This window comes from Trichosurus vulpecula, chromosome 2, assembly GCF_011100635.1.
Source record: "Trichosurus vulpecula isolate mTriVul1 chromosome 2, mTriVul1.pri, whole genome shotgun sequence".
Taxonomy (NCBI): domain Eukaryota; kingdom Metazoa; phylum Chordata; class Mammalia; order Diprotodontia; family Phalangeridae; genus Trichosurus; species Trichosurus vulpecula.
Genome location: NC_050574.1, coordinates 185870541 through 185896840, shown reverse-complemented (window position 1 = coordinate 185896840; position 26300 = coordinate 185870541). Strand labels below are relative to the sequence as shown.

At 38.7% G+C, this 26300-nt stretch overlaps 2 protein-coding genes across 4 annotated transcripts in view; one reads left to right on the top strand and one right to left on the bottom strand.

The window, feature by feature from the left end:
- Positions 1-23829, bottom strand: part of CDK8 (cyclin dependent kinase 8) — a 152964-nt gene extending 129135 nt beyond the window's left edge. For all 3 annotated transcript variants that reach the window (XM_036745096.1, XM_036745094.1, XM_036745095.1), the window contains exon 1: positions 23138-23829. In XM_036745096.1, coding sequence (XP_036600991.1) covers positions 23138-23265 — 128 coding nt within the window. In that variant the 5' untranslated portion in view covers positions 23266-23829. The remainder of the gene's footprint in view (positions 1-23137) is intronic.
- On the top strand, positions 5711-6390 carry LOC118837941 (60S ribosomal protein L14-like). Its single transcript, XM_036745098.1, has one exon. The coding sequence runs from the start codon at positions 5714-5716 to the stop codon at positions 6344-6346; it is 633 nt and encodes a 210-aa protein (XP_036600993.1). The 5' UTR covers positions 5711-5713; the 3' UTR covers positions 6347-6390.
- Positions 23830-26300: the final 2471 nt, after the last annotated feature.

Genomic DNA, 26300 nt, shown 5'->3' with positions numbered 1-26300 from the left:
TTCCCAACTTTGTGTCATCATCAGATCTGAACATCTATGACTTCATCCAAGTGACGGATCAAAATGGTGGACCCTGTGAGGTTCTCTATAAATAGTCAATTCTCTAACATCATCTTGGTTGAAACATTTACTCTTACATCATTTCCATGTATTAATAGATCATAACATAATTTTATAAAACTATCTCACAAATATCTCACCAAAAATGCATGAACAATGAGAGACGCCAGTTAAACACTTAATATATGCAAAACACTGTGCTAAGTAGTAGAGATACAAATATAAGCTAGACAGATGGTCTATGCCCTCAAGTAGCTTATATTCTAATGAAGAAAGACAACACATAAAGGGGAGCTGGGAAGACAGAGGGAGAAGAATGCTTATGGATGCATGGTATGGACATAGCCAAGAAGGGTCACAAAGGCCTGGTTCCTGGCAAGATGAGGTAAAAGCTTACCTGTCGGAGCCCAGGATCTCAGAGGCAGAACACAAGGTTCCTATATAAATGTTTATTGAATGACTGACTGAGTGAAAGGGATAAGCATGATGGCTAAAGGACAGGAAGCACAGGATGGAGAAGGCCGGGAAATAGCATGGACACCTGGTTCAGGCAAGATGAGGAGAAAACTCACATACGAACAGCTGGGCATTGAGAAAGCAGACTACTAGTTTCTGCTGGGAAGGTGTAGCAGTGAGGCCAATTCCCTAGAACTTTAAGTCCAATATTATAATGAAATTAAATACTCCTAGGTGACTTCACAGCTAACAAAAAGAGGTTTACTCAGTTGGCATGGGGAAAGGATCCTCAACAAGAATAAAACATCTGCGAGTTCCTTTTACCTTCTTATGGAAATGAGTCTGGTTAGCAGGGCAGGGTGTGGGGACTTACAACAGACTGGAAACACTCTCCAAGTCAGAAAGGCCCAGATCCCAGGGAATGGGCCTTTTATGGCCTTGGGGGACCAGGAAGGATGTCAATGTGGCCAGAAGCAACTAAGCCTAGCCCCTTGAGCCACACAAGGTTTAGGGACAGCTTTCTTAACCTTTAGGGCAGGGCTGTCCAACCTTAGGTTTTTATTGAAACAAAAGACAATATATGTTGATTTGCCATTTTAGTGAGGGCTTCATTTACTAAAGCATTTTATGTAAATTTCTATGCTTGTAGCCGGGCTATCCCGGCTTTAGGGAAAGAACTAAAGAACTAACCTAACCTACAAGGTAATGTGGAGATAGGACCCCACTCAATATCCAATCACACCCTACCCCTTTCACTGCAAGGTCCTAAAAGTCTTCCAGAGAATTTTACAGCATTTAAATATCTTTAGGGTGGTGGCACAGTGAGTAGAGCACCGGCTCTGGAGTCAGGAGGACCTGAGTTCAAATCCGGCCTCAGACAGTCGACACACTTACTAGCTGTGTGACCTTGGGCAAGTCACTTAACCCCAATTGCCCTGCCTTCACCCCTCCAAAAAAGCAAAAACAAAAACAAAAACTAAACTACCCTAACATCAGAAATGTGAGGCAATACTGGAAGAACAAAAAGGAGTAGGGGGTGACAGAGGGGACATTCCTGGTCACTAGCCCTTGCTGTATCGTGTCCTAAGAAAGGAACAAGCTCAGAAGCAAACAGGAACTATGTGGCTCTGAACCAAGGAGCTGAGCAGGGACTCAGTTTTAGCTTATAGCCCAGGATGAAGTTTATATCAGAATAACCAGGGAAGGAATATTAGACCAAAGGGAGACCTGAAATTCAAACACTCTGAACCTGCCAAGCTTCCCATCCTGTTAACAGTGGTTGAGTACAGTTGATCACAGAATTCCACTGGAACTTCCAATCAGGTACAAGCTGACAGACCCAAACCTTGAGTTAGGAACTTGCAGAACTCAGATTAGGGCAGCAGTGAGAGAGTCTGACCCAGATTGTATCACTCTAGAAGTACTGAAAGCTTGTAGGTCCCCAGCCTAAACTGTCCCTGAGAGCTTCCAACAAATATCCAGTAAACAAATAAAGCAGCAGAAGGACTAAAGAGGACAAAAGTTCAGCCATATTATTTCCTTCCAAAAATGTGCAGAACCTGACCCTACCATAAAGTAGACTGGAAGAATAAGCAAAAAAAAAAAAAAAAAAAAAAAAGAATTTAATCATAAAGAGCTATTATGGAGACAGGGAAGCTCCAGACAAAAAAAGCCAAGAGAATGACCCCATAACTTCTACAACCAAAGCCTCAAAGAAATTCCTGGGGGAAAAAAATGAAGAAGGAGATTAAGAAAAAAAAAAGTGTTAACAATGATTTTAAAAAAAAAAGGAGAGTGGGAAAGGGAAAAATGGAAAAAGAAATGAAAGCTAAGGAAGAAAAAATTAGAAACGGAATGGCTTCGCACAAGAAGTACAAAATCTTGCCCAAGTAACAAACTCCCTGAAAATTAGGAATGGAACAAACAGAAGTTGATGATTCCATGAGCCATCACATGATATTAAAACTAAGTCAAAACACTGAAAAAAAAATATAAGGTATCTCACAGCAAAAACAACTGACCTGGAAAATAGGTCTTGAAGAAATGACTTAAGGATAGATAACTAGACCACCTGAAAGTCATGATAAAAAAAAAAAAAAATCCCAGACATCGTATTTCAAAAAAATCATACAACTGCCCATATCTCTTAGAACCAGAGGGCAAAGTGGAAACAGAATCTACCTCCTAAAAGAAACCTCAAAATGTAAACTCCCAGGAATAATGAAGTCAACCCAGAGCTTCCAGTTCAAAGCAAAAATACAGCAAGCAGCTAGAAAGAATTCAAGTATCAAGAAACAACAATCAGTATCACACATGATTTAGCAGCTGCATAAAGGAGAAGAGAGCTTAGAATATGCCATTCCAGAAGGCAAAGAATATAAGCTGACCCAGCAAAAAAAACCTACAGGGGAAAAAAAGGACTTTTAATCAAACAGAGGAATTCCAAGCATTCCTTCTGAAAATTCCAGAAACTCATAGAAACGGTGGCATACAAATACAGGGAATTAAGAGAAGCAAAAGGTAAATATGAACATTTTAATATGGGGAGATGATACATGTTTCTCATCTATAATTATCAGCATCCATAGAAGGAGTCTAATTAGACAGGACTGGGTGTGTTCTGTTCTGTTCAGATGGCATTAAAAGAATGGAGAGAGAGGGGAGGAGGAATACACAAGGAAGAGAGTGGAAAGAATAGTTAGGGAAAGTTATCTCACATTATCAGGGTGTACAAGTAGAAATCTACACAAAGAAGGAAGAAAGGGGTGGGGAGAGGAACGGCTGACACTTGAACTTCACTTTCACCTAAACTGGTCGGAGATGAGAAGAATACACATACACAAGCACATACATACCAGAGAGCTGGGTACACAAATAAGAGAGAAATTGTAAAAAGGTATCATGCCAGGCTACAGTGTTCATATTTTATCCTCTAGACCAGAGCTTCTTAAACTTTTTCCACTCCTGACCCCTTTTCACTTTCAGCAGCATTAGTTCACATTTCGTGGCCTGAGGACATGCATGGTGTGAAAGTGCACATGCTTTGTGATCAGAACCAAAGCTGCAGTGAGGTTGCATGATGCAACACAGGCAAGCACTGCCAGAAACACGGATTCATTATGCATTTGGTTTTTAATTAGGTTTTGGTCATTATGCATTCAGAAACCTTTTAGTGTTGCCAAATTTTTTGTGACCCCATATGGGGTCACAAACCCACAGTTTAAGAAGTGCTGCTAGGCAATGGGATGCTACTGAAGGTTCTTGAGCAGAGGACTAACGCAGTCAGAACTGGACATGAGTAAGACAACTTGAAGAATGATGTTAAGGATGACCAGAAGAAGGGCAGAACAGGTCAGTGAGACCAACTACTAGATTATTATCCATATAAGAGCTAATGAAGGCCTGAATAAAGATTGTTATAATACTGAATGAGAAGGAGATAGATACAAAGGACAAAATGGAAAGAAGATGCCACAGGAACTGGCAACTGATCAAATATGAGGAATGAGGCAAATAAAGAAGTCAGATGACACCAAAATTTCAAGCCTGGATGACTAGGAAGATGGTAGTGTCATGAAAGTAACAGGGAAATTGGGAGTAGGAGACAGTGAAGATGACTTGAGCATTAGAAATGCTACATTTTAGAGAAAAGTGGGATATCCAGGTGACAATATCTTGCAGGCAGTTGGAAATTTATTTCATGAGAGAAAACTCATGCACTATATGATCTTGATTTTGAAGACCACCATTACTTGTTTAAATGTGGACAACGCAAAGGGACATGGACTCTCATAATTTTAAACTAAATTTCAAACAGGATATACAAAGTACAGAAGCACTGAAGACAACTAATCAACTGGATAATTTATCCCCAAAATAACTCTGTTGGATAGGAGAGGTGAAATCAGCCCAGGAAGGATGGGTTGACTTGAAGAATGAAATCTGAAGATGCAAAGAGAAACTATTTCAGTAAGGGAAAAGAATTTCTGAAGAAATCACTATGAATGCATTACCAACCAGTAAAGTTTTTTAAAGTTACGTACAAATTAAATCAACACACACTTTGACTAGATGAACTGAAAGGAAAGATGGGAAAAGGTGAGAATGGTGAGAAATATATGAGAAAGTAGAGTTCAAAGGAAAATGAATGAGAAAGAACAAAGATGTGCAGACTACACAGAAGCCTCATTCCTTTATATTATGAATAATTTCTCTGAGAAAAGAATTAGCAGTATTGGACATAGTATGCCTAAATAATAACACAAAAAAATGAAATTGATTATGTTTTAAAAAACAAAACTTTGTTATTTATGTAGGAGTTATCTCTGTATCAACTATATATAACAACATCAGGACAAAGATCAAAATCACTAGAAAAAAAATTTTTAAGGTAAAAAGAAAAAAACTAAGGTATACAATGGAAACAACTCAATCCTGAACCATTTTAACAATTAGCTAGCAATAAAAGATGGGAAATGGACATCAGAAATGACATGTAAATTGATTATAGTGAATTGGCAAAATTTAGTCAACATAAATACTGGCACAAAAAGACCCAAAGATCTGACAAAGTATCAGCAAACATCCAATTTATTTGTCACCAACACTGTCTTCCATTTACATAAATGCAATAAAACTTCATGAATTCGTTCTCACAGCAAATGTTGGTATTTAATAGACTACATCATTGTAAGGGAAAGAGATGATAGGATGTAAGAGTGACAAAGGTGATATGTATTGTAGAATGCTGAACCAATCATAGATTTATCTTCTCTAAGCTAAACATTCACAATCAACAAAAGCAGCAGCTCCAAGACAACAACCAGGAGACTTAATGTCAACAAATTAGAGCACTTCTCCACAAGTAAACAGTTTTTTGCTAACTTGGAGGGAAAACTGAGCCAATACACAGTTGGCAATAGTGGAGCAGATGAGGAGTAGGCAGCTTTCAGAGATTTAGTGTACAGTACCACATTTACTCATCTGGGCCAGAACACTCACAAAACATCAAGACTGGTTTAATGAAAATGAAGGGAAAAAACAGAAGGTGAAAAACAAAAAACAAAAACTCCGTAAGGTTTACCAGCAAGATAGTTTGTCTGTCTCTAAGAAGGCAGCATTTAATTCCATCAAAAGTAAAGTGCAGGCACGTGCGCAGTCTTCTGCAGGCCCTTCCTTCTCGTTCGGCGCCGCAAACATGGTATTCAAGCACTATGTGGAGATCGGCCGGGTGGCCTACATCTCCTTTGGGCCGCACGCCGGCAAGCTGGTAGCCATTGTGGATGTTATTGACCAGAACAGGGCTTTGGTTGATGGCCCATGCAGTGGTGTGAGGAGGCAGGCCATGCCATTTAAATGTATGCAACTTACAGACTTCGTGCTCAAGTTCCCCCACAGTGCTCGTCAGAAGTATGTCCGGGCTGCTTGGGAGAAAGAAAAGATCAATACAAAATGGAAAGCCACAAGATGGGCCAAGAAGATCGAAGCCAGAGAGAGGAAAGCTAAGATGACAGATTTTGACCGTTACAAAGTCATGAAGGCTAAGAAAATGAGAAACAGAATTATCAAGCATGAAGTGAAGAAGCTCCAGAAGGCATCCACCCAGAAGGGCTCTCCTAAGAAGGGAGCTGCCCAGAAGGCACTTGCCGCAAAGGTCTCCGCCAAGAAGATCCCCTCAAAGAAGGCTGAGGGCCAGAAGGCAGCCCCTGCCCAGAAGGGTCAGAAAGCCTCTGGCCAGAAGGCCCCAGCCAAGAAGGGACCTGCCCAAAAAGGACCTGCCCAGAAGGCAGCCCCTGCCCAGAAAGCAGCTGCTCCAAAGGCCAAAAAATAAGAGGCTGCCAGAAATCAAATAAAGATTTTGCTACAAAAAAAAAAGTAAAGTGCAGGTGAAGCTTAGAGAGATGCAGGATTCTTAGCTCATTAAGAAGGCAGATGAAATCCAGTCTTACACTGATAATAACAATCTAAAGTGCTTTTGTGATCTCCTGGAGGCTATTTAAGAGCCAAAGACCTATGGAGCATCTCAGCTACTTAGGGCTGATGGAGTCATATTGATTAATGATAAAGACATGATCCTAGAGAAACAGGTTGAACACTTCCATAGTGTTATTATCAACCAATGCTGAAGACACTGACCATATACCTCATTTAGTCAATGAAGTCAATACCTCTTTAGCTGAACTTCCAACTAAAGAAGAGGTTTGGAATGCCGTTAGGCTCCTCTCATGCAGCAAAGCACCAAGTGCCGATTCTATTCCAGCTGAGATTTACAAGGCAGGAGGTCCACTGCTCATATAAAAGATGACTGAAATCTTTCTGGTTATATTGCAAGAGGAGTTATCCCCCAGGAGTTCAAGGATGACTCCACTGTCCATCCCTATAAAGGAAAAGGAAATAGATTGTCCTGTGACAATCACAAAAGGGTCTCTTTCTTAGTCACTGCTGGCAAGATTCTTGCCAAAATATTCCTTAATAGGATGATCTTTCACCTAGAATACGGTCATCTACCCAAGAGCCAGTGTTGGCTTCAGAAAGGGCAAAGGAATGGTTGATATGGTATTTGCTGTCTGACACTCCAAGAGAAATGCCAGGAGAAGAACAGAGGTCTGTACACAACATTTGTTAATTTGATCAAGACCTCTGAAACTGTCTGCCATAAGGGCTTATGGAAGATCATGGCAAAATCTGGATGCCCAGAGAAGTTCATCAGTACTCTACACAAGTCCCACAACGCCATGCTTGAATGGGTTCTGGACAATGGATGATGCTCTTGCACTTTCTCAGTCACCAGTGGAATGAAGCAGGGCTGTGTGCTTGCTCCCATGCTTTTTAGTATGATGTTTTCAGCAATGTTGTCAGATGCCTTCAACAAGGTTGACAATGGCATCAAGGTCAGCATCAAGGCACAGTGAAGGTAAATTACATAACTTGAAAAGGCTACAAGCCAAGACTAAAGTGGAGGGAGAGTTGGTGTACAACTTTTTGTTCACAAATGATTGTGCACTCAATGCAGCCTCTGAGGCTGAAATGCAATAGAATATGGATCAATTCTCCTGCTTGTGCTAAATTTGGCCTGACAATTAACATCAAGAAAACAGAGGTTCTCCACCAGTCAGAACCACACCATCCATATGTGGAACCATTAGTTACAGCAAATAGAGGAACTCTGAATGCTGCAGATGAATTAGTTTACCTTGGAAGTGTACTTTCCAATGATGCATACATAGATGAAGTTGATGCATACATTGTCAGAGCTAGCTCAGTGTTTGGGAGACTCCAAAGGAAAGTGTGGGAGAGAAGAGGTATTAGATACCTAACAAACTGAAGGTTTAAAGAACCACTGGGCTGACCTCATTGTTGTATGCCCATGAAACCCGCACAGTATACCAGTGCCATGCTGGGAAACTGAATTTCTTCCATTTGAATTGAAGCCTCTGAAGATCAACCAATAAGATACGGTACCTGACACTGAGGTCCTCTCTCAAACAGAGCTGCCAAACATTCAAACTCTGCTGCAAAGAGCACAACTCCAATGGGGTGGCCACCTTGTTCGAATGCCAAAAGTACCTTTGCCTAAAGGACTATCTTACAGAGAACTCACACTAGCCAGGCACTCACATGGAGGTCAGAAGAAGCCATACATGCACACTATCAAGGTCTCTCTGAAGAACTTTGCAATCAATAGTAAGACTTGGGAGACCATCCAGCACAGCATACCTGCATCAAAGAAGGTTCCGTGCTCTATAAGGGAATGCAGAATTACAGTAGTTCAAAAGAAACATGAGATGCACAAATTTAGAGAAATCTCCATTACAAATGTTCATATGGACTATTTGTGCCCGACCTCTGCTAGAGACTTCTGAGCTTACATTGGTCTAATCAGCCACAGTCAGAAACACAGTACTTTGACCCCAACATAGTGATGTCATTTTGGTCTTCTTTGAGGAATAAGGAGAACAACCATATGGCAACAAGCCACAGCAAGTGACTGAAGAATTAAAAATAAACAACACAGAGTAATAGAGAGGAACAGAAGAGGTATAAAACGGTTACTACATATAACCAATAAAAAACTTCAAAGACGAAAGTAAAAGATGTCATCAAAGAAATGCATGCTAGGAAGAGAAGATGGGCTGGTCATATAGCAAAAGCGACAGCAAGACTGCTCCACTACAACCCTTACAATGTCAGGAAAAAATGAAGGTCTCCAGCATGTTCAGTGAACTCTCCATTTAGAACTTATTGAAGGACATAAAAAGTCACACAGGATAGACAGGACTTAGTGGATTGCAATATGCATTACTGGAGGAAACTCCCTTACCAATGAGATCACAGACCCATTAGACTATCTGCATAGAAGATGCAAGCCAGAGAAGGTATTAGAGGACTCAGAATGAGCTAAGATTGGTGAAGAAAGCAAATAACAACAAAAAGGATAAAAGTAGAAAACTGGGGGAAGAGGCCTAATTGCTCTGAGTAAAAGGAACCAAGATGACTAAACAACAAAGATAAGGGAGAGTGGCTCAGTAGCTCTTTTGCTTTTGTCTGCGCTGCCATGAAGAGTAACTTTTGCTAAACTAGAAAGGAGACAAATACGGCTAAGAGGCTGAAATCCAATATAAAGAAATAATGAGCACTAAATTCAAGTTTTTCGGCCTATATGATAAATATCTTTGAGTATAGAAAGAATTAGTGTAACTTGGGAGAGGTACCACGGGCCTGAAGAAAAGCAAATGTCTGATTTTTTTTTTCCAAAAGAAAAAGAATAGAGTCTGAAAACTATAAGCCAGTGGCCTAACTTTGACTCCTGGAGAAGTTCTAAAATGAATTATTAAAGAGACACTTTAAAAAAAAGTGATGATCACAAAGTTGGAATGATTTTATGAAGAGTAGATCATACTAAGCTAACTTTGTTCCTTTTATGACAGGGCTACTAAATTGGTATATTAACAGAAAGCTATAAATACAGTTTACCTAGATTTTGGAAAGACATTTGAGAAAGCAGTTCATGCTATTCTTGGGAGGATGAAAGGAGAAGGAATGCAAAGGCATGAGATAAACAATAGTACAAGATGAACTTTCAACTGGTTAAATGGCCAAACCCAGAGTGATTGCTATCTCCATGTCAACTTGGAAGAAGGCTTCCAGTGGAACATACCAGAGTTCTGTTTCACACTGTGCTCTTTAACATCTTACTATTGACTTGGATAAAGTCACGCTTCTCACATTTGCAAATGACAGACAACAAGAGAGATAGCTCGCACACTAGAAGACAGGATTGAAAAATATCTTAATAGGCTACAATACTTGGTTACATCTATGATGAAATAGAATAGGGATAAATATGAGGTCTACAAGATGCTGAGCAAGTTGTCTAATTTCTCAGTGGTCCACAGCTCAATAAGACTACAAACTGCAGAGCAGGTACAAGAGGAAGCCTCCTTATTAAGAGTTCCGTACACCAATGAAATCAAGAGACCGGTTTAAAAAAAAATCCCATTTCACTTTTGAACTTGGATTCAAAAATCAGCTTCAGAAGTACAAGACAGTAAAACATGGTCTGACAGCACATTTGACTAAAAAAGATCTGGGGGACTTAGTAGACTAGAAATTCAATATGCAACCTGACAGACAACAAAGTTAATAAGATCTTGCCCTACACTGACAAAATCATAACTTCCAGAAATAAGGAATGGGACAATATGACTATACTCTGATTTGATCAGACCACATCATTATCTAGAGAAGGATGATTTCTAATTAAATTATATCATCTGCAAATAGAAACATTTTTGTTTCCTTTTTGTCTTTACTTTTCCCCCTTTTTTCAGTCTTATTTTGATAGCCAGAATTTCCAGCCTATAGTGGAGACCATGAATAAATGGTCAAAGGAACAAGAACAAACAGTTCTCAAAATAAGAAATGAAAGCTATTAACAACCAGATGAAAGGAAGAGTTTTTACTTAAATCAAGACTAAACTTGCCTGTCTGCAAGTTTTACCCATTGTCCCTGGTGCTTCTCTCCAAGGTCAAGCAGAAGAAGTCTTATCCTTCTTCTACATAACATCTTGTCATATACTTGAAGGCAACTATCATGCTCTATCTCAATCTTTTCATCTCCAGGTTAAACATCCCTATTTCCAAGATCTGAGGCACCTTCACCATCCTTATAAGATGACCTAGCTATTCTCAGCAATACAATGACCTAAGACAATCCCAAAGGACTCATGATGAAAAATGTTATCCACCTCCGGAGAAAGAACTGATGGAGTCTGAATGCAGATCGAAGCATGCTATTTTTCACTTTATTTTTTCTCATGGTGGTTTGTTTGTTTTTGGTTTGTTTTCTTTTACATGACTAACATGTAAATATTTCACATAATTATATATGTATAACATATCACATTGCTTACCATCTCAGGGAGGGGGTGGGGAAGAATTTGGAATTCAGTTTTTTTTAAGTGTTAAAAATTGGTTTTATATGTAATTGGGAAAAATAATGAAATATTATTAAAAATAAGAGTATTATTTGTTATATGGGGTGGTTCTCTCAGAGGAGAGGGAGGATACTGGGGGAAACTATGGTAATATACATATATTTTTTATTGATGTATTTTGTTTTTTACCATTATGCATAGGAGATACATTCTCAAACAATCAGGGATAGAAGCAACTACAAAAGATAAAACAGATAACTGATTACATGAAACTGAAAAGTTTCTGTATAGTCAAAACTGATGCACCTAGGATAAGAAGGGAAGTGGTTGAAAGGGAAAAAAAAACTTTTACTAAATTTCTCATATGATATAAAACATCATTCAAAGGGAAGTGGTTGAAAGGGAAAAAAAAACTTTTACTAAATTTCTCATATGATATAAAACATCATTCAAAGGTAACAAAAAATGGAAAGGCAATGTTGGAAGGCTTGTGGAAAGACAGACATATTAATACAGTGCTGGTGGAAAATATGAAATGGCACAACCCTTCTAAAAAGCAATTTGGAATTATTCTAAAAAAGAGACAAAACCCCCCTACCTTATGACACAAAGATCTCACTGCTAGGCACACAGCAGTGAGAGGAGGTGAAAGAAAGACCTGTATACACCTAAAGCAAGACTGTTTGTAGTAGCAAACTATTGGAAACAAAATAGATGGCCATAAACTGGGGAACAGCTAAAATAATTATGGTATGTTGATGTGCCAAAATATTACTTCTCCATAACAAGTGACTGCAATACAGAGAACCATGGGAGAACTTGTATGAACTAAAAGAGCCACAAAAAAAAAAATTTAACACTGTGTAAACTATAATGACTGAGTCTGGCCCCAAAGACAGGAGAAAATATACCTCCCTTCCTTTTGTGAAGAGGGGGCACTATTGGATATGGTATGCTACATACACCATCAGATTCCCATTGATGTGTTCATTGACTAGTTGTGCTGAACTGACTTTTTTTTTTTAACACCCCCCCCCCTTTCTTTGTTAAAAGCTCAGTAGAGAGGGTGAGTGGATGAGGTACATTTGAAAATAAAGTTGATGCAAAAACAAAGATATCCATAAAAAAAACTTTCATAGAGTCACTGAGCACATGTGTATTTGGCCATGAAATATTCCATTAAAAACTTATATCTAATCTTTAAATCAAAAAACATCAATAAAAATGAGAATAAAAATTTAGTAACATTAAAATTGCATGTAAACTGGATTTCTATAATTCTAATAGCATTTTAAATTTTAAAAGTTGCTCATTAAAAGTATTCTTTAGTAAAGATTTACATCACTTAATTTGCCTGTTCCATGGGATCAAAATTTTATATGCACTATTTAGTTTCCTTAAAGCATTTCAACACATAATTTCATAACTACCATAATATCCTGAGTAATTTTAAATAGTAATATCAAAAAATTTTACATCAACAAGAACAACAAAATCCAATTCCTTTTAATTCCATAGACAAACAGTGACTTCAGAGGAGGATAAATGTATTTAAAAGCCTAAGTCATGAGACAATTCTCACCTTGGATTGTTCCTTGTTAGAATTCATAAACTCAGCATCTATGGCCTTAGACTCTGAGTTTAAAGGCCTTGATTGAATAGAATATGAGTAATTACAGATTGTTTTACATCTCCACACAGGAAAGTGAACTTAAGTGAATCTTAAGCAATGGTTCTTTTATATCTAATATCAAGAAGAAACTTAAATCAAATTAAATATCTGTTTGGATTAAGTTTGGTTCAGAAAACATTTTGGTGTTGTGATTATTCTTTTTGTTGTTGTTGTTGTTATAAGTATTGTTTTTGTATGGGTGGCTAAATGGCACAGTGGAGAGAGTATTCAGCCCTGGACTCAGGAGCCCTGAATTCAAATCTGATCTCAGACACTTACTAGCTGTGTGACCCTGGGCAAGTCACTTAGCCCTGCTTGCCTCAATTCCTCATCTGTAAAATGAGCTAGAGAAGGAAATGCAAACCACTCCAGTATCTTTGCTGAGAACCCCCCAAATGGGGTCACTGAGAGTCAGAGACCACTGAAACAATGCAGCAACAACAACCACCACCACAACATTTTTTTTCTTCCTTACTGTATAAAAACAGATATTAACAGTATATATGTATGGATTTTAAGTTTATTTCACCTATCATGTTTGAATATTGTTACCTATTTATCCAAAAGGAAAATTATAGCTTAATAGTTTTAGAAAACATATATATATTTGATCTCAATTTAAACTAGTTTTCTAGGCATTAAAAAAAAAAAGTTTATTCTAGTTCTTTTTTTAAAAAAATTAGAATTGTTACAGTTTTTGGTCCACAATCTAAGTCATTCAACTCCCTGGCATCAAAGGGGCATATCAAACTTTTCTCCTCCATGAAATATCAGAGTGTTTAAGTTTTTTATTATCTTAGGGTACTTTCGTAAGATTTTAATGAAGAAACTGAGGCCCAGGGATAAGTGAGATACCTAATGTCACACAGATAGTAAGTAACAACTATGGAATCTTCAGAATCCAAATGCCATACTCTGTCTACTACCTCATGATAACTTTCAACTCATGAAAAGTAGTTTTATGAGGTAATCATTGAAAGGGGAATGAAAATAGTTTTACTGGGGAGGAGAGGGAAGCAGGCCTGTCTAAAACTCTTTTCCCAATGAAATAAAGAAGGCTTTGAAAAACTGGTAGAATCAGAATCTATTAGAATGATCCAGTTCATCAAACTGAAAGGGGAAGGTATTCTCCAAATAAAGTGTAGCCTGGGATACAGCTCAAATGAAAAGGTGTAATAATCTGTCAAAGGAATAAATAAATTTGACAGACAAAAGCAAAAAGAAAGCCTACAGAGTAGAGGACACAAGAAGGGGGCAATCAGATAAATAAGCTTCAAACAGAGGGAAAGAATCTTGGCAAAAAGATATTCCCAAGATGGGACATATGTTCAAAACAACAGGTGACAAACTTCTGGCAAATTATGACAATATTAAGAAATCCTTGGCAGTAGAAAATGGTACTAAAAGTTGAGTCTAATGAAACTCCAAGGAAACACAAAAACGAAAAGTACTTTTACATAGACTATAAACGTGTATTAATGAATAAAGAATCAAGTGCTACTCTGGAAAAGGGGAGATGGGGGGGAGGCTGGGGGGGAGAGAAGAGTAGTTTTAATATCTTAACACCAGCAAAAAAAGGAGAAGAATCAAAAGATTCAATCAACAAGTATTTATTAAGTACCTACTAGGTGCCAGGCACTGGGTTGGATGTTAAGGATACAAAAGACAAAAACTCAACTGACTGTCTTAAAAGAGCTTACATTGTCTCAGTAGAAATAAATTGGACACATTTCAGTAATATAAAATGTAGCCAAACTAAAGTCAAAAGCCCCAAAATTAAGTCTTTTTTAAAAGTGGGGGAGGGGTGAAGAGGGAGGGGGGAGGAGTGAGGAAGGAAATATAGAAAGGGAAAGAAAGCACAAGTAATCAAAAGTGCTTTGATGCAGGCAATCCACAATCTTACAAATGTTACAAAAGTTTATTTGCAATTATTCCTTTAGAACTCATAGAAACAATGTTAATACATAGTGGTTAAGTTTCCAGCAAGCCCTCAGTAGCTTATTTAACTCTTAGTTCAAAAACATGAATAGGGCTATAGTTTTTATTTCTAAAAGGAAAATCACCTCAATTCCCAAGTAGGAATTTGGGGTGCCCAGAAGACACTGTTACAGCTTTTCTCATTAAAATAATGTCCTACTACATTTACCCAAATTCCATGGAAGAAAGTATTTCTCTTCCCCATCCCAGTATAGTCTCAAGTCACCCTTCTGCTTCCAGAGTATCAAAAAGAACTGCCTTCCATCTAAATTACTATCCTTAAATGGGATGCTTATGTCTTGAGGACTGTCCATGACCCTTCGGTAGAAACCTACTAAACTCACAGAGAGATTTTAATTGCACATAAACAAAAAAGGGCTTTGGCAGAAAATTAAGGTAAGACGACCTTACTTTTAATCTAAGGTACAAACTCCCAGGGATAAGAGGCAGGGACCAAGGACTGAGAATATGCATGAACTAAATCTTTAAAGTTTGTTCAGATGACTTTAAAACTTACTGAGCAATACTACTGTAACATAAGACGTAACAAAAAATGAAGCATACAAGGAGGCATGGGAAAACTGACACAAAGCGAAGAAAATGTAATTGGGAACAAATATATATACATTTATGTATATATACACATACATACACATATATACATATACACATATATGTAAGAGTTAATTTATTGTAATTTAATTTGCCAGTCTCCTTTGCTTCAACAAAAAAAGTAGCCACAAAGCAAAACCCTCAGTAGCACAAAGAATGTAAGATGTCCTCAGTTGTGAAAAGGAGAATCCCACTCTCAGAAATCTAGTCCTTTAGCACGAATGTATTCTAAAACATTCCCTACTAGTGGTCATCTTCAACTTGTATATGTCTCTAGAGACATTCACTACCTTCTGACTCAGCCCACTGCATTTTTTTTTGTACAGCTCTAATGTTAGGAAGTTTTTCTTCAAGCTTCCCAGAAGCTTTCACCTAGCTAGTTCTAGCTACTAAAGCAAAGCAGAATAAATATAATCTCACTTCAATACTTCAAACACCTGAAATAGTCATTCCCATCCACTCCTGGGTCTTCTCTTCCGTAGGTTAAACACCCCCTGCTCCTCCAACCAATCTTTATATGGCAGTGACTGCTTCAATTCCCCTCACAGTCCAGATTAACCAACATGGATGAGCTCCAGTTTATCAATACAGCTGTCCAATAATAAAGAAATTTGGCAGTAAGAATAGGGAAGAAGATCTCTTCAAGGACTTGCCACTTGAGTTTAACCTTCAAGGGACCTAGGAATTCCAAGAAAACAAAGGTAAGAAAGAGAATATTTCAGGAATGGGGAAGAAGCAGAAGATGGAGTTTCATGTAACAGGCATAGAAAGTACATCCATTTGGCTGGAGAGGAAATAATGTACAAAACGTCCAGAAAGACAGACTGGAGTAAGATTGTAAAGCACTTTAATGTCAAACAATATAGAAGCAACAGGAAGCCAATGACGCTTCTTAAATTAAGGGAGTAGCATGGTGAGACCCTAGAAAGGTTAGAAATGTTAATTTGGACACCAAGTAGAATACAGACTAAAGAGAAGGCTGAAGATAAGAAGACAAAATAGAAGACTTCTGCAATAGTTCAAGTAAGAGGTGATGAAGGCCTGGATGATAATGGCTATGAGTGGAGAGAAGGGGACAGATGTTAGATATATAGTAGAGACAGAATAAGAACTATCAACTGATTGGATATAAGGGGTAAGAAAGAGCAGAACATCAAGTATGATAGCAATCTCGAGAACCTAGATGACTAGGAGAATAGTGTTTCCCTTAACAGAAATAAAGTTAAAAAAGAAGGGCGAGTTTAAGAGGAAAGCTAATGGGCTCTGTTTTGATCTTGCTGAGTTTGAGATGCCTATATAACAGCTAAATGGAGATGTTTGAAGGGATAGGATTAGAAGTTCAAGAGTTTAGGGCTAGATATGTAGGTCTGGGGACCATCTACACTGTGATAATTGATAAAATGAAACCTGGTAAGATCACAGGGAGAAAAGAGAAATAAAAGGGAGAAGGGGGAGAGGAGGAAAGAGCTTAGGACAGAGTTTAATGCATGGAGATCATCACATGAATGAAAATCCAGAAAAGAATACTGAAAAAGTGTGGTCAGCATGGCAAGAAGAGAACCAGGAGAAAGTAGTGTCAATGAAGATCCAGGAAAGAGAGGCTATGTTATGAAAATCCAGGAAAGAGAGCCTATCTAAAAGAGGAAATGCTCAACAGCATTAAAACACTGTGAAGTTTTAAAAAAAATAAGAACTAAAAGAAAAGGCCACTGGATTTAACAACTAGGATTGTTGGTAACCTTGGTGAGAGCTGTTTCAATCAAGTGGAAAAGGCAGAAACCAGAACTGAGTAGAAAATTAGCAAGTACAGGCAACAAATGTAGAATGGATATAGATTTTGTTGCTGTTCAGTCATTTTTTCAATTGTGTCCAACTCTTTGTGACACCACTTGGGGATTTCTTGGTAGATATGGTGGAGTGGTTTGTCATTTCTTTCTCCAGCTCATTTTACGGATGAGGAAACTGAAGCAAATGGGAGTTAAGTGACTCTCCCAGAATCATACAACTAGTAGGTGTCTGAGGCCAGATTTGAACTCAAGAAGATGACAGACTTTTCTATTTGATGGGCAGAGAAAGGAAAAAAAAAATATAGGACAAAATCTTGAGAAGATAGCAAGGTCAAACAAAATTTAACTCCAAAGTTAAGGAAGTTGTTAGTCATATGAGAATAAAACTTTAAACTGAGGAGATTTATCAACCAACAGGAAGTAAATGGAAAGATAGCTAAATGGGAAGCAAAAAAGCTGGGATCTAGTTCTAGCTCTGTCAATTGTCTCCACTATATAACCCAAAGTAAGCCACTTTCCCCTCTGAACCTCAGTTTCCTCATTTATAAAATGAGGGGCTAAACTACAAGGTAGGTAAGACAACTTTTAAGGTCTCCTCCAACTCTTATGAATTATAAGCTTACTTCAACACTTCAAGGACCTATAATTTAATCAGTGGTGATGCTTCCTCCATTAAAATAAATCACAACCCTTCTATACTTCCTCTGTGTGAACTGCTGTGCCAAAGAATTCACCACCCTGCAGCCAATCTGATGATGATCCTCTCCAAACTTATCTAGGCCAGTCCTTGAACAGATATAAAGTCTGTCATTGGGCTCCTATCCAAAGCTCTTCCAAAATGGTACAGCCTCTAAGAGATTGTATTCCACTGTCAAAGCCTTGGAGAACCATGGTCACATTCATAACACAGTCAATTTATTTTAAAATCCAATATATAAAGAGAAGCTGAAAATTAGGGAGTAAGATATCTAAGGGGCAGACTCCCTGAGAAGACAGGAAGGGAAAGGACCACAGCAACAAGCAGAGGGGTTGCTGTTGGCCAAAAGGGCCATCTCGTTTTCTGAATTAAGAGCAAAAGCAGAGGAAGCTCAGCATAGATGGCCTCAATTTTTTCAGTAAAACATAAAACGAAGTAATCTGATGACATGGAGGGGCTATGGCAGTGTAGATGGCTTAAGAAGAGATGATATGGAATAGCCACTGTGGCAAACGTGACAGAAAGTAAATAAAGAAGAGTAAAAGGATTATAGTGCAGTAGTAGTTGGGGCCCAGTTGAGACTAGAAAACCTAAATAAGTTAACAGACACAGTCTATTACAGTTGTGATTCCCTCTAGCTGCACTGAATAGGAAAAGAGAAAGCAGGTGGTAGCTTGGAATCTGGAAAGGAATGAGTAACAGAGTACAATGAAAAACACGTTGAATCTGGAGTCATAAGCTATGGGTTCAAATCCTCTTGCTGACACTTGGATAAGTTGTTTAACTTCTCTAGACTTCATCTAAAAAATGAGAAGGTTAGACCAGGTGGACCCTGAGATCTCTTCCAGCTCTGGAGCTATCATTCAATTAGTAAACATTTATTAAGCACCTACTATATGCCAAGCACTGTGTTAAGTGCTGAGGAAACAAAAAGAGGCAAAAGATAGTCCCTGTCCTCAAGGGACTCATAAGATCTGTGACCTATGGTCCTATATTAATGGGGCAAGGGCCTCAAGGGTCCAGTGTAAAATTAGACTGCTTAACTAAGGGGCTGAGGTTTGCTAGACTTTTTAAAAAGAATATACCTAGGTGCTGACACCCTTCCATTTCATCATCCCATGGAGCAAGAGTTTTGAGCAAATGAATCACTGAATAGCACAACAAAAGACAATTAGTTACCAAGTCCTGAATTTAAAGGATCCCAGGGCAGCCTCTAAAAAACTCAACGGCAGCAGCAAGGCAGCAGCAGCAGCATGCATTTTTTTGCCATGAGAGCCAAGGAATGTCAATTCCAGATTTCAAAAATGCTATGAAACAAATTACTAATAATTAGTAAGCAGGTATGCACTTTTCCTTGGGAGTTGGCAATAACCTATGTCCCAATATGAGACTAAAGTTGCCATGGACATAAAATAGAAGACAGTTATGCAAAACTGTCTACTGGATGCCTCATAAAATCCCAAATTTAACAGCTGTTGAATTTTATCTCACCTTGCAAAAAATATTTTATCTTGTATACACTGAATTTTATGCTTTTTTAAATTTCCAGAAGTTTTCTTTTTCCATTAGAATTTACAACTTTCAGTCTTAAGCTAATTATCTTTGCCAAAACTGTTTGCAATTGAAAAGTGCTATAAGTAATTAGCATTATGGTCCTAAGCATAAAGATTCTAAGAAGAGTTCAAGAACATATAAGAATATACACCAGTTTGCTAAATCTAACTGCACAAGCTAAGAGAAAGCATATAATTAATTCTGTGTTAGGAAATATAGATGTGTGTGTATACACACACACACACACACACACACACACACACAAAACATATATTTTCTATTACACATAAAGAATACTGAATGTTCCAAGAACAATTTTAACTACGAATATTTATATTAATGCTATGTTAATTTATAAGTAGCCCTACTAATCTTCAAAAATACCTTGAAGGAATTTTTCTTAACATTTGCCCACTCAAAAAAAAATTGAATTATGTGATATTTACTTTCTCAGGAAACCCATAATATTAAGGCAATCTACTAAAAGAAATATGTTAAGAGATGGAAATCTTATCATAAAAGGACATTTTAAATCCTATAAATGATTTGGTCTTGAACTGAGTTCAGACTTTTAAACCCACAAATCCAGCATGTCTACTGCTACACATATTCCCACATTTTTAAACCAAACTGGATTTGGTTGCCTAAACTTTGTACTGAATACATGCAACTGACCTAAGGAGAAGCCACCCACAGAGTTGGTACCCAGAGAAAAAAAGCACTTTCTATCTTATTTATATTGACAATGGGAACAAATTAATTTCAAGGTTTACTATGCACTTATGTAACACTAAATTTTGAACTCTTTTTGGGATTATTTAAAACTAACTCAATTATAAGAAGTTCTTTCCCCTAAAATACATATATTAACACATCAAAAGAATTTTCCATTGTTTATTTCACTTTTGGTCCCCAAAATTCAAGCTTAACAGATTAACTTATACAACTTGTCACATGACAGAATGGGGACACAAATTTAAAAGGAAAAAAGTATAATAAATATTTTTCATTCCAAAAAAGTGTGATTACTGAAGGAAATCTTTTCTAATTTGCTTTAGTGCAGATAGGTATACCAATTATCTGTATTTCAAAGTTCACTTGGTCATAACAATAATCTGATATAATAGTTATAAGATTTAATTCTAATTGCATTTTAACAGGTATTAAACTATCTAAATAAAACAATTTCATTTTACTGTACACAGTAAAGATAAAATTTCACAGCAATATCCACTTTCTCAAATTTGTGGCTATCATTTGCTGAGTTCCTTGATCAGGTTGAAATTTAAGTTGTAGAATATGTGCTAAATAAATCAATATTAAGAAACAAAAATTACTTAATCATCTTTATTTATTAAAAAGTTTAATGGCTGTAGAATTTACATCACTAAGGTGAAGGGTAAATTACAAACATGGCATTAAATAGACATAAAATAAAAAGATAACTTCAGAGACACAATACTATATTTTGCCAGAACAAGCCAAAGAGAAAAATAGCCCTTCGAAAAACTGAAAATCTGATATTCGATACATTTTTAAAAGCTCATCATATAAACAAAAGGAAGCTCAAAGAATTTTAAATAAAAACTTTCTTTTGAAAATACAGTATTCCTTTTGTTACAAGAAAATTTTTTTAAAAAAACAACCTATACAAAGCATTCTTTTAAAAACCGTTTTTAAATTATGGTAATTTTTCTATTTTTTTTTTCAAAACAGCTTAAATTAAAAATGACAATAAGACATAAAAACATGTTGAAAAGTATCTCCTTCAAGCATACAGTAGTACAGTTGGTTTAATAAAATGTGTAATCATAGTTAAAGCCACAAATTTGCATATTTATATTAGCATACATTGGCAATTTCTAATGTAGCTGGTTCCTCTTAAGGAATAAAAGAGTAATTTATAGTCACTAGAATTTTATAAAATGAGTCAAAATTTAGTCAAAACAACCAGATTTTTTAAATTTCCTGGGGTTCAAAATTTTATGAAGTTCTCTGAACTGAACACTGCTGGGGAGAGGAACTTTTGGAAAAATGTCTGTGGGAAATTAATCAAGCATGATTTGTAAAATGCATATATTCTTCTGGTCATATTTTAATGAAAAACCTAATTAGACAACAGAGTAAGCAACATATCCAGAAATTGATTTCTTAAATGTCACTGGACTGACTATTCTGTTTTTAAAGGGGAGGAGACTTTAAATGTATTCAATAAATAGTATCGAGTTTTTAAATCCTTCCAGATTGATTGCAGATACATAAAAAGCTTTGCTACTACAAAAAAAAAAACTGCTGAAGTAGACATACAAATCAGAACTATGGCACTTTTCCTCATGGGCTTTTTATTTCACATTCTTTTTGAAAGGAATTTCAGTAAAGGTAAGAAAAATGTTGAATAAGCACTTTCTCTTCAATATCCAGAGTACTCAAATTGTTTTTAATTGTTAAAATATTCTAAGACGACTTATTTCAGCTTTGTCAAATACTTCCTATTTCTGTGCTGACATTCCTGATTGATCCATAACATCCTGCTTTCCAAATATAAAGAAAAAATCAAGTTGCCCTATTTTTAATGTTAAGTAGTAAATAGCCAAAAATGATGGGGATATGCAAGTATTCCTATGTTGATTTTTAATAAAATTCCAAAGCTTATGTAACAGGACTTGAATAGTCTCTTCCCAACAATTCCAAGTGGAACACAGAGTAGGAAGATATTTATTCATGTAAAAGAAAACAGGGAGCTAATCAAATACATTTTTCACCCCAACTGACAACTGCCTTCTCTTTTGTCGATGTTGTAAAATATTCTGTCTACTGACAAAGGAAAAAGGGAGTATTTCACTTGTCAGTTAGAGTAGCTATATTGAGAGGGTTACCAGTCATAGATTTAATTAAGTTATGTACAGAAAAGATTTTTTTTTCAAGTAAATGGACTATTTAAAGTTCACTTCCAGCTCCTAAATTTGGGGAGGAGAGGGAGGAAATAGCTAGGCATACAACATAGTCCCTATTTGTCACTAGTCTTTCCCCACCACCCACCCTGCACCAAACCCCCATTGTTCTATATAAAAACTCACTGCTTCTCTATGGGCTAATGAAATCTAAATGGCAAGTGCCACATACACATAGGAGATGATCATAGTAATCAACTCCCGCTATCGACATTTACTTGCCGCCTTCCTTCCAAGAAATAAAACCCGAATTTAAAGGCAAAAACCGATTACAAAGTGGCTAAGGGGGGGGGGGGGGGGGAGAGGGAGGGGAGGGGAGGTAGGGGAGAGAGAGAGAAAGAGAGAGAAAATGAGAGAGAGAGAGAGAGAGAGAGAGAGAGAGAATGAGAGAGAGAGAGAGAGAGAGAGAGAGAGAGAGAGAGAGGGAGAGAGATCGAGAAAGGATCCCAGCTGCCCTTAAACTGCACCACTCTCCAGACTGATGGATGTCACTCGAGAGGGGGATGGTAAAGTCCCCAGAATGGTAACCACCAGCATAATAATGCAATTTATAAAATCCATTTCGCCGTCCTTTGAATACAAGCTCTTCTGCTGAAACCCTTTTTCAAAAAGCAAAGCATCCTGAAGGGGTAAAGACTCCCCTCTCCCTTATTTGCCACCACCACCACTCCTACCTACAGTGGAAATAAACACAAGCAGCACCTGAGATTTCTGGATATTTCAGATTCCTCCTTCAACCACCCCTGTCTCCACAGACCCGGCTAATGGGGACAAGGAAGAATGGGAAGAGTGGGAGAAGGGGTACACGGCGGAGGGCAGCGGGGTGCACGGCCACCCCCCAGCCCCCATGCCCGAGCTCCTGCCAGTCCCTCCCTCCGGCCTGGGGGAGCGCACCCGGGCGGGCACGCACCAGGGCACACGCACGGCCCACTCACCCATCTTTCCTCTTGGCTTTGTAGACGTGACCATAAGTGCCTCGGCCAACTTTGCAGCCCTCGTATTCAAACAGGTCCTCGACCCGCTCCCGCTCGCTGCTGAGCTTCACTTTGAAGTCATAGTCCATTGTCACAGCCTCCAGGCGGGCGGGCGGGGAGGGGGAGGCTCCGGGTCCGGGGTCACGGCCGGGGTCGGGGCCGGGGTCCGGGGGGAAGCAGAGGCAGCCGCGGCCCCCGGGATCCCGCCCGCTTCACGCCCGCCGGCGGCGGCACCACCCTGGCTGATGCAGGAAGAGGAGGAGGAGGAGGAGGCCCCGCGCCGGAGCCGGGGACATCCAGCGGAGGGGCGAGAGACGGGGCGAGAGACGGAGCCGGGGACGCTCCCACCCGGCAAGGGGAGAGAAGGGCCGGGGCCCGGAGCCGCTCTCGGTTCTCGTCCCCGGGCTGGCTGGGGCGGCGGCGGCTGCAGCTGCTGCCGCTCTCTTCTCCCTCTCCTTCTTCCTCCTCCTCCTCTCCCTCACACACTCACTCCCTCTCTCACCCACTCACACACACACTCACCCACTCACACACGCAAGCACACTCACCCAGAAAGGCAGCGGCACAACACAACAGCCGGTATCTACACACACACACATACACACACACATACATACACACACTCACGCACACACACACAAACACACACAGAGGGAGAGAGAGGGAGAGCGAGACCGGAGGGGAGGGGGAAATCACTGAACGCGGCCGCGGCTGTCGCAAAAAAAACGTCGCAAACCCTCAGGTTCCCTTCTCCTCCTCGTCTTCCTCTCCTCCTCCTAGTCTTCCTCCTCCTCCTCTTCCCCCGCCCCGACAGCTCTCGGCCTCAGAGCTCGCTGCCCCTCGCGGCGACACCCGAGCCTCACGGAGCCGGTGGGGTGAGAGTATGAGGCTGCCGGCAAACCCCAGCTGCTGCCGGGACGACCACGTGGACTAGTCCGAGGCGCAGGAACTACGACTCCCAGAAAGCAGCGGGCTCCTCCCTCCCTTCCGGCTCCCACCCCTTTTCATGACTCCTCCCCGAGGGAAGTTTTGGTTGCATCCTGGGATTTGTAGTCGTCGCAAGGATTATGTGCCTGTATAGAGCTGGAAGGAACCCTAGAAGGAAGTGAGCGAATAAGCGTTTATTTAGTAGGATGTGCCAAGCGCTTTACAAATACTATCTTATTTAATCCTCACTTCCCAGAATGGTTGTGAGGAGCAAACAAGATGGTATTTATAAAGCTTAGCATAGTGTCTATAAGATATTTCTAAAGCTTAGCACAATGCCTGGCCCATAGGAAGCGCTATAAGCTATCATTATTATCCCCATTTTACAATTCACGAAACTGAGGCTGACCAAGGTTAAGGAATTTGCCCAGAGTCACACAGCTAGTAACTGTCTGCGGTTGGATTTCAACTCGGGTCTTCCTGCCTCCAGACCAAGTGCTTGATCTACTGAGCTAGCCTACTTTTATTCCACACTTCAGAGATCACCTAGTTCAACCATCTTATTTCACAGATGATGAAAGTAAGGGTCCAGTGTCTTGCCCAAAATAGAGTCAAACCCTGTCCCAGATACTTCCTGGCTATGTGACCCTCGGTAAGCCACACCTCTGTGGTGTGAAAAATGGAGACCGGACTCAGGGGCCTCAGTGTTCTCTCCCAGCTCTAAATCTATATTCCTATGAATCAAAGTGTAATAAAAGTTCATAGTCTGTTATAGCTTACCAAACTATTATAGTTGTTATAGTTTTACCAATATCATAGTTTACCAAGAACATTCCCAAAAACCAGCCTGGCAAGGTTGACAGTGCAAATATTATTTGCCTTTTTTAGAGTTAAAACAAAATGAAGCTCCACAGTATCATTCTCCTATGCCTTAATAAGGTGATGTGACCCTGTCTTCATAAAGTCAATGCCAGTGGAGGACAGTTTCTACCATCATGGAAAGGCTTCCAACACGGCAAGGACAATAGACTGTTTCTCCTTTTTAAAGACCATCACAGCTATATGCAGGGAGGTTCAGTACCAATAAACAGACTTCTTGTTGATGAATTTTTCGCCCATGGCAACCTATGAACCAAAAAAAAAAAAAGACAAAACAGTCCTCAGTCCTGTGCTGCCCCCTTCTGCTTCTGCTGTGAGGGAGACAGAGTTGTGGGGAAACGAACAAATGGTTCTATGAATCACACAGCTATAAACATTAAACTATAAGGACTCAGATCTTTATCCAATGGCCAATTACTGAAGGAACTGAATCATAGCAATTTTGATTTTTCACTATTAATGGAACCAGAAGACATAGAAAGTTGTAGCTAACTGGAAGGATGGATCACAGATACTCCATGGAAAGGTGCCTATAGGAATTGGCCTAGTTGGTTTTATTCTGTATCCAAAGATGAACAAGAAGTATCATAGGACTTTTGGTTATCTCATATGACGGTGCTCAAGATAAATTTATATGAAAACACCACCATGAAAATTATTGCAATTTATACATCAATCTTGTTGCAGATAACTGAGAAGTAAAAAAATTTTGCAAATTCGAAAAGGCCTTACACATTAAATCATCATCTACTTTCATACATGGTAACATCAACACAAACATGAGCATGGAATAACTATGCAAGGATGGATAAAATATATTTCAGGAATAAGGGCTGCAGGAGGACAAAGAATCACATACTACATAGCCCCACACCCATACACCATGAATACTTTCTTAGATAAAAGATTTGGAAAGCACTGGGCATGGTGAGCACCAGATAATATCACCAAAAAATTTAAATGATTATAGTTTAACAAATAAGAAACAACTTGTTACTGATGTGGGAACCATTCCTAAATCAGCTCTCTGAGTAGAGTCAACCTCTAACTTCTTAGAACAAAAGTCACAATAAATATAAAATTAGACGAAAGAATAAAAATTAGAAAAAGACAGAATGTACAATTAAAAAGTCAGCTCCAACTTGATTTATTTAAATAAGCTTTTGACACATAAAAATAGAAAATGGATATAGGAAAGGACATACCACTATCACAATTTCACACGGAAGCACAATTGATATAAGTCAATTATCATAATGTCAAAACCAAAGGAGCTGAAAAATCACCTCAGGCATCATGTGCTTGATCTATTTGACAA

Bases quoted from the DNA above. Each gene is read 5' to 3' on its own strand.
- LOC118837941 (XM_036745098.1), top strand. From the start codon at position 5,714: ATGGTATTCAAGCACTATGTGGAGATCGGCCGGGTGGCCTACATCTCC.